We start from the raw sequence: 19,253 nt of genomic DNA on the forward strand, positions 1-19,253 counted from the left end.
GAAAATTGAAATTTAGTATAAAGGCTTTTAAGATATTTGTAAGTCTGTATATGTGTAGCGAGCACGTGAGAAGAGCGGAACTAACTCTATCCTTCGTATGGCCCACAGTACAGTATTGTCTCAATTCGTCCAATATTGTCTTATTTCGAGACAGAAAGCAGTTGATTATTTCGAGACAATACTGTAGTTGCATACTACTTTGTCACGTTTGTGAATCAAGATACCGTGTCCACCAACATACAACAATTTTTGTAATTGTAGGCGTGCACAATATCGACATTTAGTTTGATTTATATCTCAGGAGTTGTTTGTTAGAAAATCATAAACTTTGCTATATCGACTCCTCTGCATCAAACTTTGATTCTAAATATATATTTAAAAAAATTCTGCATGTATGTACATATTTTCTAACAACTACATTTCATAACATTGCTATATTGAAATATAATTTATGGCACATTTTAGTATCCATAAGTTCTATTTTTTTTTCTTTATTCGGCAAATAAAGGCGTTACACAACTAAATTAAAACAAAATATCAAGAATTTACTGAACACTGTACAATTATGACATCCACTTTGCTTTAGCTGTATTCAGCTGCATTACACAAACCTTCGTACCAAGGATATTAATATCTGGGCTGAGTAAACCTACACCAGTGTTGACGACTATAACGTCAAATGAGCTCCGAACCCTCAACAAATACGTTGTCATTAGAAGGAACGGCGAACACAGGACGAGAAGCAGTCTCGTGATTAACTCTGTCGAAGCGCAAAAACGGAGTGACATTCATAAGTTTTCCCTTTATCGGGTGGACTGTACAGTCGCTTTTCACGGAAGTATTATCGGGGAAACGAAAAAGATGGAACGTGCGACAGGGAGAAACATGTGGAAGTGGGCCGTGCGTTTACAAAGAAGCACAAACCGCATTGACGTCTTCGGCCTCTAATTTGTCGCTGCTTCTTTCCGGTTCTTGGCGATTTCTGGTGCTACGAGGGAGAGAGGGGCTCTTTGAGGGCTGACAATAATAAGCACGAACCGTGATCAGAACTGTGACAAGGTAGGAACTGAGGGAGCACGTGCCCCCTGGCCGCCATGTTAGGGGGCACAGACTGTGCCCATCTGCTACTCGTGGATAACACTCGACCACGTTGGACTGTAAAAACATGTAATGGCTCGACCAGGTCGCATGTGACACATTAACAATGACGTAATCCGAAATTACTAGGTACCTTTGCCGTAATAGTTGTTACTGTTAGTAACTATCTGACGTTCTTGCAAAATTGGTAGCCATCTACTGCCCACGAAAGGCATTAAACAATATTTTATTGTAAAGACCTCTGGCTATAGCTGTACTAGTTCATGATTCAAAAATTTAGGTTGAGTCATCTTTAAATGTCAATAAAGATAGGAAGAAATTATTAACCCTTTAAGGTCGTATGTCTACTCTCAGCCACCAAAGCTTTTTTACCGTTCCGGTCGTACGTCTGCTCTTAGCCATAACAGCAAAGAACCATCCTAATCTTATATTGTATTCGTCCACATATCATTTTACACTTTCTCTGTATTTTTTTATTTGAAATTGAATTCAAGGTATTTTCAATGCCAAAAGTGTTATCATTAATGAAAAAAAGATTAAGAATTTCATTCTAAAATTAAATAGATACAAAAAATTCGTGTTAAATTAGAAACTTGACATTAAAAACAAACTTGTAACTATAAATTTTTTCATTTAAATGTCGTAATTACAAAGATATTCGATTAATTGATATTTCATGTACATTTGTCTCCGATTGTACCTTCCATACTTCCTTAAGATATTTCAAAAATAATACTCGAAAAATGGCAAAAAGAAACTTACCGAAAGATACCACACAATGGAGAATTATAAAATATAATTTCTTCGTAAAAACATAACATTGAAACACATTATTGTGTAAACATATATCTAAAGTTTACAAAAGAATTAATAAATCTTGTTTATCCTCCACAATCCTGCATATTACGTATCCCTGCTCGTTCTTCGGAAATTAATTTCGACCAGTACGATATCCATGTCTAAATTTAATACAACCGCAAATGGTTAGTGATACAATCATAATTAGTAACACAAATAAACGTAACATGTTTATTATATTATATTAGTAGAATGTAGCAAAGTGTTGGACAAAAGAAATTGTCAATTGAAATAACATACAATGTCCAAATAAAAATACTAAATATTCTTATTAAATTATAACAGAAGAGGAAAAAATTCTCATCTAATTCAAACTTTCGAATAACAAACGATGACAATTTAATTTTGTATTCAGTATTCACTGAATAAAAGTTAGAATTGGAATTGTAGAGTGTAATGATTTACAATAAACAAATGAAAACGCAACTGTTACATTAATTAAGCACTACGAATAGAGTAACGTTGGTTTTATTCGCCTGCTATTATTCGAATAAAATTTTCCTCATGCCTGTATTCGTGGGTACGTTTTATGCTGCGTAGGTTTTGCTGCCTTGCCAAAATGAGAGTGAATTCAAGTAATATTGTTTTTTACACCATTTTTTAAACATGGGGCCTTCAAATTGCACTTCATCTTGGGCCCCACGAAGTTATAATGCGCCATTGAGAGAGAGGAACCAATAAGCATCGTGTTCGTTCTCTCGATGCGGGGAGTGGTTGCATGTAACAATGTTACACTCCTTATTGCTACGCGGGTAAACTCTCAGCCTGAACGTTAAACGAAAGAAGCAAGATCGTAATACCACGAAATTACCGTGATGTGAAATTAATTCAGCTCTACGAACCGAGGCGAACAGCGAGTTAATTATCGAAAATTTGCCTTTGTTTCTAATTAACTCATATTGCTTTCCCTTTGCTTTAGGAGAAATTGTTGGAAGGATGCGATTAGTATAAAAACCGTACTTGGCAAATTTAATGATAGTTGCCACGCTGCCCAACAGTTAATTACGACAGGAAATACAGAAATCGTAGTCTTGATTACTCTTTTCCGCAAAAGCTACTTGGCATGGTAGTTAGTATCTGCGAACGAACGAGTAGAGAACCAGCAATCGTGTAATACAATCTGATAATTAATAATCAGATATATACGTCACAGTGTACCTCGTTACCGAACGAGTACGTAGATTTGTGAGTTATAATCTTGCTTGGTTTTGTTCTGCCTTGTTATCAAAAGTAAGACAACATTTATTGCAAATAAAATTCTCAGAATATCCAGAATACCATTCTTCTCGAAAAAATGAATGGAAAATATTCAGTAGAATTTTTCTGTACGAGTCTTTGTTTTCGAGGTATTCGATTTAAAAAAATACGCGGGGCACGTGCGCCATTGAACCGAGCGAAACGCGCTCGTGCTCTGCATTTTAAAATCAAATTTCTTGCAAACAAAGGTTCGTACAAACAAATTTCATTCTATATTTATGACTTGATTTCTTAGGAGTATCAAATATTCTAGGTTGGATTTTATAATTTGGGAGCTTTGCGTTAAAAGCGAAATAATACTTAACTAGTCATCTTCAATCGCTACGTTTTGTATGTATTAATGTTTATTTATTATTATAATATTGTGTTAATAGATTGATTTTGTTTAAATGTGGAGAATAATCTGAACTTAGAATTTTTCACTACTGGGATTCTTCGATTTCCTCTTCTATTTTCTTAGCCATAAAAGTCTCGAAGACGTCAGTTTGTGTCAATCGATTGAGAAATTATGTTCGCCCCGGTGTCAATTTACGTCACTTGCGTTTTCTGGCAGTGGTTTAATGTCTGAGTGACGCTTGATATTCGACGAGATTTAAATTCTTCCATAAAGATAGTAATAGTATAGTGAAGCAAATAAAAATAATTTTTACATACAAATCAAATAAAAAGTCTTTCGAAAATCTCTTCCTAAAAACCTTTTATATTTTTATTACAAAAGTTATAATAAACTTTACAGTACATGTTTGACCTGTACTGCTACAAAACCAGGACTCATAGTCAAATTTATAAAAATGATTTACTACAACGAAACTATCAAAAAAGGTGATTTCGAAACGAAATGAATGTTGGGCTCTGTTTTCATTGCTATCTTAGAAATTAATTGAATAATTCATCCGAAAATCATGAAGTTTAGTATCGCTACTCCTCTATGTAAAATATTGATACGATTAAATTTTTAAAGAAATTCTGCACGATTGGATGTATCTCTGCGTGTATGTTGGCGTTTGTTTGATACCTCGATAGTGGTTCATCAGAAAATTATGAAGCTTATCATCCTAACTTCAATACATACATTGATGGCAATTTTTGGAATAATTTCATAAATGAAACAGAGAATTTAACATAGTCGTTCCCATACCTCGTTTGAAAACGTAGAGTAACCTCGATAACTACCGCGGTTTACCAAAAAAAGTCCCGCGCAACGTTGCCAGCTCTCTGCGAATTCAGCTCGCCCGCGATAGCTCGGATTTAATCCGCGAAAGGAACGTCGCCAGAATCGGCCATTATTTAACGAACCTCGGGCGCTGCTATTTCATGGCTTAAAAAAATGCTGGCCAGCGTCGCAGCTAGGCGTTAGCGGCGGGAATTACGAGGGAGTGAAAATGGAATCAGTCATATTAACTCCGCAGGCTTAACTAAAGTTTAACGTCATAAAGGGTGGGCAGGGTGAATCTTTGTTTCGTAGCTTGGCGGTGGATTATATCTATCCGAGACGCTTTATATCCGGAGTCAGCCAGGTCTGGGAGATAGCTTTCGCTGAGCCTGGCGACGAAGAAAGCCGGGGCCTCCGCCAGGCTCGAAGTGAACTCTTCTGCCAAGGGTAAGTATAAAACGGGCGCATTCGAGCCAGGAACGAGAGCACGCTGCGCCGAGGGATTTATAAAGCGGGAGACGGAAGAACAGAAAGGAATCTACGGTTAATAGCCGTGTTTCTCGTAGAAATTTTCCGCTCCGTGCACGCTCTACGGAAACTCCGATTAAAAACGTCTCTTGCGTGCCGGCGAGAGGGACCTATAGACGCTAGACTAAAATTATGGAACTGGGAACGCTGGGAATCTTCGCGCGGTTCGCCAATTACTCGGCTTGAGGGGTTACACCGGCTTGGAGGAGTAAAATAGTCGTCGTTCTTTGGAAATTGTGGTGGAACAGGCTCGAGAAGTTTGAAATTGCGGTGGTGAATGTCAGGGTGAGATAGAAACGTCAACTTCGGATAATCAAACGAACTTGGTGCAGTGATTTATAGTATATATAGGGGGCATTACTGTCATGCAGTTTTTTTTACCAAATTTTCTACGTATGAATGTGCACGTGTATGTATGTAATGTGTATATGTTGGAATCCCTTGTGTCTCATACCTCTAATGTGCTTCGTCAGAAAGTCAATGAAATTTAGTATAAGGACTTGTTTATACGCAACATTGATGCTATTCATTTTTTAAACAAATTCTTTTAAATAAAATGTAATCCTTGCATTTTGACTCAGAGCAATACTTCTTCTCTGTAGCACTTAACAGTTAAGAAAATAAAAGCATAGAAAACGTTGAGATTCCAGACAAATTCTTGAGACTTTTAATAACATCATTCGGTGCTTCCTTGAATTTCACGACTGAAAGCAAGCATTAACATTAATGCGCATGAATCGAAAAGAAATTTCTTCCTAGAGCAGAGTTTCCCACAATTTCGCTAGACGTTTGTCGCGGAGCGTATAACTGTCTTCGTCGGTCACATGACCCCGCCCACGTACTATTACTCTCCAGGCTGTTATTGAATATGCCGGAAGGGAAGTATTGGTCTCCGACAAAATTCGACACCCTCGAGTTTTTGCATTTATCGATATTTTGAGGTGGACCGAGTCCAAAAATGCAAAAATATCGGTTACCAAATTTTGCATGTATGGATCTATGTATGCATGTATGTTGAGTTCTTTTGTGTTATATTTCGCGTACAGGAATGGTTTATCAGGAAATCATAAAGCTTTATGTCATGATTGTTATGTATGGAATGCTGATGTCACTCCATTTTTGAAAATACATGTGTGTATGCGTATGTATGTTGTGGTTTGCTTTGTTTTATATCTCACGAGTAATTCTCATTCATCACAAAATGGTGAAATTAAATATGAAGACTTCATCTACATACAGTATTGGTACGTTTCGTTTTTTTAAACCAACTGCTGTTTGTATGGATTTGTGTATTATGTACGTAGAACCCTGTGTTTTTTTATATCTCAAAAGTGTACCATCAGAAAATTATGAATTTTGATATGACGAGTTTCGTATATGGAATATCAATGTCATTCAATGTTTGAAGAAATTCTCTATGCATGAGTGTGTGTATGTGTATTGGGCTCCATTTTCCTTGGTACCTTATAAATAAAATATTTCATCCGAAAATCATGAAGTTTAGTATCGCGACTCCTCTATGTGAAATATTGAAGCGATTAAATTTTTAAAGAAATTCTGCACGATTGGATGTATCTCTGCACGTATGTTGGCGTTTGTTTGATACCTCGATAGTGGTCCATCAGAAAATTATGAAACTTACAATCCCGATTTCTATACATACATAGATGGCAATTTTTGAAACAGTGACATGAATGATGGACCCCATATTTCGTTTCGAAACGTAACGTCGACAGGTGGCGTTGGCTACCAAGAAAGTTCTACATCAACCTACCTCTTCTCGAATTCAACGCGGTCGTTTGCGATTGCTTCCAGCTAGACGTATCGCCGGCAGTAAAGCATTCTTAGTTTTCTGATGTGAAAGCGGTTCGCGGGTCCCGGGGGTGTCGTGGAGCCACTTTTATACGTTTCCCAGATTCGTCGCGAAAATTTGCGTGGTCCTTCCCCCATCGGTGACGAGTGGGGGCGTCGAGGTGTTGAGGCGTCACGACGCGAGAACAGGAGCGACGATGAGAAAAGGGGAATGCCGCGAGACTTAAGGGCTCTACTCGCGTCGAATTCCAAGCGTGCTCGCACTACCTGCCTGGAATATCGTCTCGTTATATTTCCACCCGACCACCCTTCGTTTCTATGCCTTCTTCCCCCTCACTTTCCATCCGTGCTCTTCTATCTTCTGTTCGCTTGACGCCCGAGCGATATTTTATTTGCAAAGAGCCTGCAGGTTGCCGGCGCTTCTTATCTTATGTGCACAGGAATTTCTCTTTGGTAGCGTAGAGATTTCGTGCTCTAGATGGACGACAGAGGGATCGTATGAGGCGCGGATGCGAATTGCTCTTTGCTCCATTTTTATTTTCACGATTGTTACCGAATGCAATAGAGACGAGTATTGCTAGGCGATACTTGACCTCTCTTTTCTCAAACGGTTTTTCGAACTTCGCGATATTTTCAAGTCTTGGCTTTCAAACCACAAATACAGGGACTCGTTTAGTATGTTTTTGTAGAGAGTAGACACAGTAATACAAACAGACACTTAAATATTAACACATTGTTGATTGGCAATTTTACCCAGAAGCGACTTCATGTCACCTACTGAACTCCTGAGTGATATAAACCTAAATACTGAGGAGAGTATATTCTATTGTTAAAAAAAAATCAAAAACCGACAGGACTAAACATGATGAGCAAAGCTTTTGCAATATTCTATATCGCCCTGGGTTTCATAAATTGAAATAAATAATGAAAGTGCAAGCACGAGTTAACTCGTGACTGGTCAACAATGTGTTAATGGTGATTCTGTGTTGATTCTGTGTGAATTCTCTTCTTCAAAATATGAAACCGAAAGACATCATTTTTTTTTAAGGGTTACTAAGATACACTTCAATATCTTCCCTGAATAGTCATGTTACTGCCAGAGAGCAGTTGAACACTCTAGCTAGATGATCAGGTTCATACTGTGGTCTATTTAGATATACTGTTTTCCAATAATAATACTCTTTTTCAGGTTGATAGCTATAACACTCCCTTTTCAAATAATTGTCATAGTTTTACAGTAAGAAATTAAGTTTGAGTTATAATCATACCTGCGAAAGAGAGGAGGCTCGTGCACGAGCAGGTGAAAATCGTTTTCCGAGCAAACCTCACGGTCACGATGGTGAACCGCGCACTTGAAGCTCCTCGTTCGTTTGCCACTCATCTGCAACAGAAATATTTTCACACTGTAAGTCTACCATCTTCAATGTTTGCATTCTATTATATAATACTGTATTCAGAGTACTAACACCACTGCCAGTATGTTTAATTTATACCACGGTCACTTAAATATTTCGAATGACTATAGAAAAAGAATGAATTTCATGGATTTCTTCAGTTACGAGTAGCTGATAAAATGATTGGATAATTTTGTATACAAATTTCTTAAAAAATTGCGATTTATAGATTTAACCCTTTGACAAGTACGGACGCACCGGTGCGTTCAAACTTATTCTAGCCAAACAGAGTACAAATCGGAAAAGAAATAACATTAATTAGAAGTGTCTGGCAATTTATGCGTGCCGTTGTTCCAATATACTCATGCTTTGAGGAATACCACACAATAAATGAATTTTAATACTTTGGAAGTAAGTACTTATCTGATACAGTACATTGTATTTTGCTGTTTTCAATATTTTATCAAATAATAACATAAACAAATTTCAGGTTCTACTTCCGCTTAAAAATAAATATGATATACAATATATATAATATATTTATTAAATAAGTAACATATATACAATTTCTTACTAGTTATGTATTATACACAAATGCTTACTCGACAAAGAGTTAATGTACGTAATGAGTTGATGTGGAATTAAAATGAAAAGGAAGCAGGTAGCGTACGTTGCGTAGATTGAATTTGAACCTCATGTACCGTTGGTAGGTGAGAAAAATGAACCTCAAGAAAAATAAATTCCAACAGTGGGCCATCTAGAAATGTTCGGAATGCTATTGACTGTTCCATTCATATTTTTGTATATGAAAAGCAATATCACAAGTGCATACATCACTTTAACCCATTCAATCTTTATTTATTTTGCACTTTGTATGGATAAACTACTGTATTGTATTGATTATGAGTCTGAGATAGTAAACTACAAGTCAGTCTCATAGATCAGGCTGAGTTGGTCAATACACGGCTTTGAAACAATCTGTTTGCAACTATTCTGTAAATTTCATCAGGGTGAAAACTGCTACCCCATTCTCAGTGTCTATCAGTATGCCTACCATAAAATTTTATTCAGAAGACAAAACACAATTTGAATGATAAAGGTTACCTTTATTGTAACGTTGTTTAAGCTTAATAAATAGTAAAGAAAGCAAAACAATCATTCATTGATTGCAACATAAACCACTTACATTCCCCAAATAAAGGAAGATAAACTTACACCACTTTCCTAACGAACTACTCAGACGTTCAAAGGAAAAGTTTGTGGGCAACATAAAACCTCGAAAGGTCCTGGCGTTATTTTGGGTATATCTTGAGCTACTGCATCCCATTAGTATAGTCAGAGCGTATGTATGAAGTACGTTGGAGAGGGACCACTGAGGGGAACAGGGAGAGACTCTTTCGAAAGTCAACGACGCGAAATGGGGTGGTGAGTTCTTGGCACGATCCTGTAGCGGAAGCTTAGCTGAGCGGTCTTGGAGGCACGATGGCTGATATTTGGATCGGGATCCGTTAACGCGGTTAGGCAAATGCAAGCAAGTACGCTAGCAAAGTCCTCGAGCTAAGTCCTGTACATAGACCGAGTGTGTACCACGAGAACGCAGACAAACATCCACCATCACGAGGACCGTCTTACGCGTGCGGTTTGTGTCAATGTGGACCAGTGCTTCCCAAAGTGGCCAACATCGTGTCACCTGGTGGAACCTGGAACGATGCAGGTGGTGCTAGTAGTCTTAAGTGTAATTAGGTGTCGTTGGATAAAAATAAGGATGGCGTTGAATATCAACAAATTGATAAGATAATTTATGGCTCACCAGGTTCCTCGTTTTCATTAGAATTATTTTTAATATTATCCGTGTTTTTTGTTTTGTAATTGTAATTTTTTGTAAATAGTAAATATCTGCTATCATGGTTGATTTTAATGAATAATTTTGTAATTTCAGTCTTTACCGTAATTTTCAAAACAACTAGTTATAAAGGTATTATAACAAAAATGATAATAAAGGAGTGTGTAATAATAGCTGAATTATAAATTCGATTATATTAATTCATAGGCCTGGGGTGTTTCATTCTATAGGGTATTCCTATAGACTGAACACACGAGGAATGAAGAAAATTGTACAGATATATTTCTGATATTTGTTGGCCTATGTGGCCACACTTTAGGTACACCTTGTATTAGAATTATTCTTAATAAAGATTAAAGTATACCATGCTAAAAGTTTTGTAGATTTAATAAAAATTAGTATGTTATCATAAACTTTGGAGGTGTAAGGTTGTCTTACTTGCAACGACATAAACATAAAAAATTATGCAAATTTCTATTGGCTGACTTCAAAAGGCAGGTTTTCAGGGGGATGATGAACAATTCTGCTCCCTCTTAGAAGAAGATGGTGATAGGCAAAATGAATTTGAGAACCTCTGATATAGACGGAAGAGAGTATGTACAGTGGCGTAAGAGCTGGCGACATTGCGATTCATCGAGCTGAGAAACGCTTTCTATTATGCTTACTGCACCGAGAATACGTTCAACCCCCCTTGTGGTGATTATCCCCAACAAATATTTGCGAACTCTTCTCACAAAAATCGTTGCGTCTACAAAAAAATAAATACAACTGTGAGGCCTGGATATATTTACTTTGACTATAGTCGACACTACCCGCGCTGTTGGAACTTAATAAATAAATGATTGTACAAGTTGTATTATTTACATAATTTGCATAGCGTATACAACATGCGTACTCGTACAATTTGCAATTGTTCTATTATTCGATTAACTCGAATAATTTGAAAAGCTTGTTCAACTTTTATATCAACTATTATTTACACTATACAATTCTGTATGAATTGTACAATGCATATTATTTAAATAATTTGTGTAATGCGTAACAACACACGTAACTCATAATTTTTAACCCTTTGCACTCGAGGCATTTTTTTCTGGTATCTGACAGCAACTCGAGATGTTTTTTAGCATTCTATTGCCATGAATTCTAAGCTATCTAGATTTGAGAATAAGGCCACCCTTACCTCACCGACAATCATTTTATCGACACTTCGAGCTCCCAAAAAATTAAACCTAAAGAAACATTAGGTATTGTAGATTTACTGCGTGACACCTAATGGTGACTGAGAGTCACCTCTCGAGTGCAAAGAGTTAATCCTTGTGTTACTTGAATAACGAGAGTAATTTGAATAATGTGAACGCAATAGTTTAAATTAATGTTAACAGTAAATTAAATGTCTAAATAGACACGCAGCAAATGTTTTGCACATCACATCTCCAAATGTAAATTAGTTATCGTTTTCATGAAAAATACTTTCGTCGGTTCGATTTTGCTCCCAACTGTCACCGAAGTGTTGGCCAATTGTTCAAGGCTACGACAGTGGGCCACGGTATCGCGGGACGAAGTTCGATAGAGCAAGTTCTGCCCACGAAGAACCAGCTGCCGGAAGCCGCAGCGTTTCTTGCTCGTTTGATTGCCAAAAGGAGGCGGTCGTGGCGGAAGACTAGAAGGAAGGGTGCGCCCCGACGAATCCAGGGAAGGACTTCCGTCTAGTAGACGAGGAAAATTAAATTTGCTGCCACTGTGGAGACGTCGTTTTCGCTCGGGACGCCTCGTCGCTATCGCGCGTGGGGCTTCTTTAACGTTCGACCGTGTTGGGCAAAATGTAATTCCATTAACAACTGACGATCGCCGATCGATCGTTAATTGTCACTCGAGATCGAATGTAAAGTCGTGATGATTAAAAGAAATGAATGGTTGCTTCCAAGAACTACAAAGTACTTCTACAAATCTACATCTTATCCTTGCAAGCCTATTTAACAACAAAAAATTCCTGTAAAGTTCACCGAGGCAATTTTACTGAATTTGTGGATAATTGTATTTAATAAAGATCTTTGGTAGCTTTTCAAATTCACTTCCGCATTCTGTAGCTTAAATAATAGTTCATTTATGAACAAAGAAATATATCGATAGAGTGTGTTATTTTTTCATGTATAGATTCAAATTTGATAGTAAAAGGTAATGAAGAACTGGTTAATGGTAGGTTGAGCAAAATTGAAAGAGTAGTAGTGTTTTATTTCATACTTTGTTTTAACCAAAAGTGCATGTCCTCTTCAGGTACATCAAATATTCAAATAAATTGTAGATAAAGTAGAACCTCGATTATTCCAGGACAATAATTCAATAATCGAGGTCCGTACAATAATCAAAGTAACCAATCCAATGAGTAGCATCCTTACCCACCATATTCCCCTTACTACTCCTATATTCTTGCTTAGCAACTGTGCAATATGGAAAATGCAACAATCAAACCTCGACTGCATAATAATACTCCTAACCACGTCGAAACGTCTTGGCCACTCATTCAGTTGTCCTCACTTATTCCCTCAGTTTTTCTCCGGCCACGATCGAGAATTAATTTCTAGGTGTTCCTATTAACGTAAAGTAATTTCCCGTTTAAAAAATACAATAGAATTTCGTGCAATCGAGGATCAAACATTTCTCGGTGGCGTTGTATAGGTGAAGGTTTTACTGGCAATGAAGCATAGGAGATTCGTCGGCGACCAGTGTCCGGCTAAGTAAGTAAATCTTCGACGTGAATTTACGATCCCAGGGAGAGTCGCTCGGTGTGTCCCGTCGTCGTGACCTGGATCGATAGTATCGCAGAAGGGGCTCAAGGGCTCGTTCTATTAATCTCGATCGTTTGTTCGGAGTTTATCGTCCTGCCGCAACCTATCCAGGATATTTAGAAGAGAATGGCGCCGGGCCACGTCTACCGAAACACCGCCGGATTCTTTTTGTCGGCGACTTGTGGATCCCACCGTGAAATTTAATCTATCGTTCATGGCTTATCGTAGAGATGAACAACACGAGTACCTTACAGGACGAGGGTTTGAGGGAACGAAAATAGAAATAGGTAATGATGGGACCAATTGAATGACGTCGTCCATTTATAGTGGACCACGAAAGTATTCGGACGCTCTCAAACGAAAGCTTTGACGTTTAAGAAAATGTTACGTATTTAAAAACAATTTTATTTCTGTAATAACGTGTCATCAGGGAAGAATATCTCTGGAAGTTATGAGCAATGCGACACTAGCGCCAACTTCATGAGGCCTACGGCTAATCAAGATCTACAGAAAATAGAAAATTTTGGCCTACATTGTGCACCAAAACTGAATTTATATGTTGTTTGTGGTAACGCAAGTTGAATTAACGAAATGATGTAATAAAATTTAAATGACCAACACTTCTAAATATTTAAGATCATAAAATTGCTTTGTAATTGCTAATAGTTTGTATTAACAAAATTCTTGGACTGTAAAGTGTTCAAAATTTATTGTTACTTCAGAGCATAGATTTTCCTGATACTTTATTATTTGATTAATTGAAATATTGTTGAATTATTATAAGGAATTAAATTTAAAGCTTTATCGATTTGTATTATTCTCTATAATTATTCTCCGAAATGGACTTAACACAGTTTGTCCTCGAGGTACAAGTACATGTATAAGACATAAGAAAGCCCGACAGTTAGGAAGTCAAGAGTTTAAGGGAGGAGAGTATGTTAAAGATAGACCAAGAAGGATAAAGGACCTGGCAGCTTGTCTAAAAGTGGTGTAAGTTTGAAAGTTTCGAATATCAGAGAGAAGAAAATTGTAACGCTTTCCAGATGCGTAAAAGAAGATGGCTTGTAACTTGGAAATCTGAGGAACTAGATTCACTATTCTTGTAATGTGTCTATATATTACGATGGTCGTCTAATTATAAACCGGATTTTTTTTTACACAGCTTTACTGAGGATAGATAAAAATACATATGGATTGCCTTATTTTTCTACGTAAATTCCTTCAACAGAAATATATTTTGTTCATTCAATAGGAAGCTTTCTGATCCCATAATAAAAAATAGTTTTATCCTATATTTCTGTTGAAGAAATGTACGTAGAAAAAACAAATGTACATATCGAATTGAGTAACCTCCTCCTTTTTAAAGTCGGTTGAAAATAAGGCACTCTATTGGTATTTGTATCTATCACCAATAAAGTTGTGTACAAAAATTCCGGTTTATACATATTTAAATGGCCCTCATATTAGGCTTGTCTCTAATGGATTGATGTAGTCTTTCCGATAAAAATGAGTCCAAATACGACCATAGTCGGATCAAAATAATTTTTCATATATCCCTCGAAAATCGAGATCACCAATTATCAACATGCGAAGCAGAGCCAAGCCAAGTCCAAACATGACTCGATTCGGCTTAAAGCAGTGCCTCGCGTATCTTTAGAAAATCGCGATTATTAGACTGTGGATTTTATGAATTTATGATATAAACTATTACAATAAATACATGCTAAACATATCCAAAAGGTACGTGCATTTATGCAAAATGAAATAACAATATTATTATATTACTTTTAGAATATATTCAACATACATTATGTATGTCTTCTGTAATATTGTACATCATAAATGTAGAATGTGTAGTGATTACCAATTATCAATACAGGGTGTTCAAAAAAAAGCATTCAATATTTATATGGTGTATAGGGCACACTGTACTGAGTAAAAAAGCTTTAGTAAACATTAGACCGAAGGTCAACCGTTTCTGAGTTATAAACATTTTTGTTTACTAGTATCACGAGAGAGCACTTAAACACGGTGTTCGGTCAAAGGTGGATTGGACGTGGTGGACCAGTTGCATGGCCTTTTCGATCTCCCGATTTAAATCCTCTGGACTTCTTTTTATGGGGATATTTAAAAAGCCAAGTGTATTCCACGCCGATAAATGACTTAGAAGTACTACGTAACGGAATCCACCATGCTTGTCAAATAATTCGACAGAAATGTGGGATTTTCGGGAGAGTTCGCGACTCTGTAAGAAGAAAATGCCAAGCGTCTACAGAAATGAGAGGGGTGGACACGTGGAAAATCTTCTATAAATATCGAAAACCCAGTAAGAAGTCACTCATGATACCAGCAAACAAAAATGTTTATATCTCAGAAACAGTTGACCTTTGGACCTATGTTTACTAAAGCTTCTTTACTCAGTACAGTGTGCCCTATACACCATATAAATATTGAATGCTTTTATTTGAACACCCTGTATATGACGCAGAGGTAGAGAATTCTTCCTCCAAACTGGTCGAGCAAGGACACTGAATGCAATAAGACGAAATCGTGTCAGCCATGGTTCATTTCCTCAAATGCCATCCACTCGAGCTGAGGAAACAACCAGTGACTTCATTTTAAGCACTCCTAAAGCAACTTTATGCTAAAAAGAAGTACCGCTGTGCCTGGCGATTACTTAAAGGTGAATAGGCTCGTAGAAGGCCGTAGCGTTGCAGTTTCTATCGAACGATAACAGAAATCAACGAGAACCCCCCTCAGGACCGAATCCTTTCGCCTGTGGCACGAGGGGTGGCAAACAGGGCGCAGAGTGTGCGGCCATTATCGCGCGAACGCTGCAAATCCAAACCGACGAGTCAGGCCGTCGTAAACACGAGTACAAGCGGCCAGTTTAATTCGATTAGGGCACGATCATCGGATTGCTCGATCGCCTGGCAGTGAAATCCCCCCTCGTTTCGCCTCCACCCACCCCTGTCTTCGCGCTCTTGCGCGCTTTGAAATCTAATCGCCGTCCTATGAATGCTGCCTGTCGATCGGTAAACGAAGTGGGGCGCCTTGATGAACGCACTCGCGCTGGAAATTAGGCGAAAATCAAAACAGGAAAGCTTAACCTTAGAATTGCCTGGTGTTTCGGAGAAATTTGTTTCCAAACAATTGTTCAAAACAAATGTTTGAATTTTAATTGTTCGTCAACTGAAGGTATATATTATTGGAAGCTTCGTAGCATCTAGAGCCAGGTCTATAAAATTTTAATTAGTCGCTGTATGCATTTTAAAGTTTACAGTAGAATAGTAACTCGAATCAAGTAAGTATGAGGATAGTGAGATGAAATATTTTACTATACAGTAAGTAAATCAATTTTTTTCTCACGTGACTGTGATAGATTTGTAAATTCAGTAACTTATTGTGTAGCTTGAACACAATTCAATTCGTGAATATATGAAAACAAAGATATTAATTCGCCAAACAATGTCTTAGAGGAGTCTTTCCTCTGAATATATATTTCAAAATAATGATAAAAAAGATTATTTTATTTGATATCAATTTCTAGACCACAGTATGTATCCTCTTCGAGTATATAAATGGCAGATAAAGTAGAACCTCGATTATTGCAGGGGTTTAGTCTCATTAGGAGTTTATTATCATTAAAATCCTGTATCTTTTTCGTCAAAAATTGTAACGTTTAAAATAAATTAATATTTTCTTTGGAGACTCCAAAAGTATTCTTGCAAGCTTTCTACTTTGCACACAACACCCAAATAATTACTTTTGTTAAAACGCATCCACTGTCTTCCGTCTTCTCGCCTAACAGAGTTGATACCTTAATTTATAGCCCGATGCATAACTTATTTGACGGGTTCGAGACTAAATTACATTACAGACAGGGTTTGCAACACGTCTACTTTCTCACCGGCTCTCAATAATGTACTTCGTGAAAAATCACGTATAGTTTGTTTTCAATTTTTTCTTTCTTATTTTAAATAAATACTTCGTTAGACAGATACGACAACGAAATTTAATCAAATTTATTAGTTCCTCCAAAGAGGAATGTTAATCAAATTTTACGGGTTAAATCTGTCGTGAGTTGTTTATGCCCGCATAAACCAGTCCAATTATCGTGAAAGCTTTGAGCACACCGACTAGTGGATTACTTTTGCACGTGAGCGTACTCGAAGAGCGCGGTTCTCACGTCGATACGCTGGAATCTCGCCAAATCTAATTTCGAAACTAAAAATAATGTATCTATGCCTCCCCTCGGATAATAGTTATATATCAAAACAGAATTTCTCCCGGATATCGTTCGTGTTCGTGATAAAATCTCGGGATTCGTTTAATAAACTATACCAACTCTAAATCCGTGACTCTTGTAGAAGATTTCTCACGTGTCCGTACACTTACGATATTAACAGTATTCCAGTTTAGTAACAATACTATCGGCATCAGTTTATGTTTACAACGTTTTTAATAGTTTTTCACTGGCACAGGATTCAACATAGCGACAGCTGATACAATTAATGCAAGTATCGATGTTGGAATTATGTAGGCGACAAGAGGACAAGTTACCCAAAAGATTGTTCAGCAATCCTTTTGACTGTAACTTAAGTTTAATAATGGTCGAAGTAAAGAAAAGAATTTTATCTTTGAGATATCTACTTTATAGAATATTAAAAAAGTGTACAAGTTTAACTTAAAACTTGCCAATTTATTAGCGAACTTGTTATGAAACTGAATAATATAATTATGCTAGGAAAAGATAAAAGTAAAGTCAAAGATAAGAGAAATATTGTTAACGAGATTTCTACCTATAAACAAGAATTAAGAATCGAAACAAAATTGTATGTGGCATCGTTTGTTAGCGCAGCAGTCTGGGCGTTATATGTGTTGGCGATCGGCAATATAATAAAAGATTTTGTCGAGATCTCGACGATTTGAAATAATCTTGATCTTCCTCAAATCTCGATATCGATCTCGAATGTTACAAGTAATCTCGATCTCGAATCACATCTCGAAATCGAGACGAGATCGACACGAGATCGAGATTTATCTCGCCTCGTGCGCAACGCTACGCAGAAATTGCTCTGCTGACAAAGAAGAGTCATGTTCGTTTCGTTACTCGAAGGACACGGTAACACGCACACGCGTGGGTACATGGAGTGAATTTTCCGGAGCATTGTCGAGGAGCACGGTCCTATTCGCTTTCGAGACGAATCGAATCGAATCGAGCAGGAGTAGGGGATAGTTTGCACCGGATGAGCGGGAAACCGACGTTTGGGGCGAGCAGGAGAATTTACCTATTGGCCGGCCTAATGGCACGGATTTCATTATGCCGGGTTTACACGATGGCGAGCCTACATTACGCGGCAAGTCGGCTTCCCGACGATTTGGAATGCAAAACTGTTACCCGCGCAAATTTGCTCGTAGAGAATATTGGCTCGTGGAATGGTTTAATCGTGTTGACGGCCCTACGGCGAAGAAGAGTTACGGGTCATCAAACGTTAAAGGAATCCGCGCGACCGACAGCTTTGAATCAAATGTTCTGAACAAAACTGTTCCACGGGAGGGAGACAATTTACCTAGCTCCGTTTTATCCTAACCGTGCAAGATGATGGACTTCCTTAAAATAATGGGTATTCGAAAAAGTTTGTAGCATTTTGACGCTCGATCAAAGCGAGAATGCTGTGCAGGCTTGTGAAAAAATTTGTGGTGTTTACGGACAAAATACTCTATCAAAATTTGATGTCAAAAATGCATCACGCTGTGGTCGACCAATCACAGAACGATGTGATGAAATCATGCAAATGGTTGAGAAACGCCACGAACTTTTTCGAATACCCAATATTAGTATAGATATAGATTGGAAAATCATAAATGAACAGGTACTCGTCCACGAGAAAGTAGTAGGGGGTAGAAATGAACAGGCCGAGGTGGATATGTTTAGGGGGCGTTAATTGTAATTGTGAAGCGTTCGAATCCCTCGACACTGTCGAGTCGACAGAGTCGAGCGACGCCGACGTTATGTGCGGCTTCAACGACCGCGGCAGAGAGTTTCGAGGTTACGGTCTACCCGCAGCTGGTTATCCGCTGTTCAATTAACAATTACGAATGAATATTAATTGGCAACACACCAATTTTCGGAAGCGACAGGAGTGTCAGGTTAGAAATGTTGGCTTGCTCGTGATAATGAGGCACAATGCGTGACGTAATCCATTAGTGCTGCGATTCCCAGCGAAATTCGATGCAAATTGGAGGAACGCAGAAACTGTTACGTCGCGTCGGAGCAGGCATAGAGAATCAGAACTACAAGCTGAACGTTATGGTGCATCGTTTATTTTCTCAGTTATGTATCCTCTTCTTTTATTTAATTTAGATAGCGACAGGAATCATTGATTATTGATAGTCAAATAAAACAGAAATTTGTACTGAATTTGAAATTAAGCTTGATAATTAGGCTGATTATGACAGCATTGGTTCTTCCAATGCATTGTAGGGAAGAAATGATAATAGTATTTCTGAGTAGGACA

General features: G+C 37.6%; 1 protein-coding gene across 2 annotated transcripts in view; it reads right to left on the bottom strand.

The window, feature by feature from the left end:
• The window catches only part of LOC128896225 (protein rhomboid), a 427,225-nt gene that overhangs the window by 118,023 nt on the left and 289,949 nt on the right, over positions 1-19,253 (bottom strand). For both annotated transcript variants that reach the window (XM_054159441.1, XM_054159442.1), the window contains one exon: positions 7,975-8,087. In XM_054159441.1, coding sequence (XP_054015416.1) covers positions 7,975-8,087 — 113 coding nt within the window. The remainder of the gene's footprint in view (positions 1-7,974; positions 8,088-19,253) is intronic.

The sequence above is a fragment of the Hylaeus anthracinus genome, unplaced genomic scaffold (genome assembly GCF_026225885.1).
Source record: "Hylaeus anthracinus isolate JK02 unplaced genomic scaffold, UHH_iyHylAnth1.0_haploid 0, whole genome shotgun sequence".
NCBI classification, from domain to species: domain Eukaryota; kingdom Metazoa; phylum Arthropoda; class Insecta; order Hymenoptera; family Colletidae; genus Hylaeus; species Hylaeus anthracinus.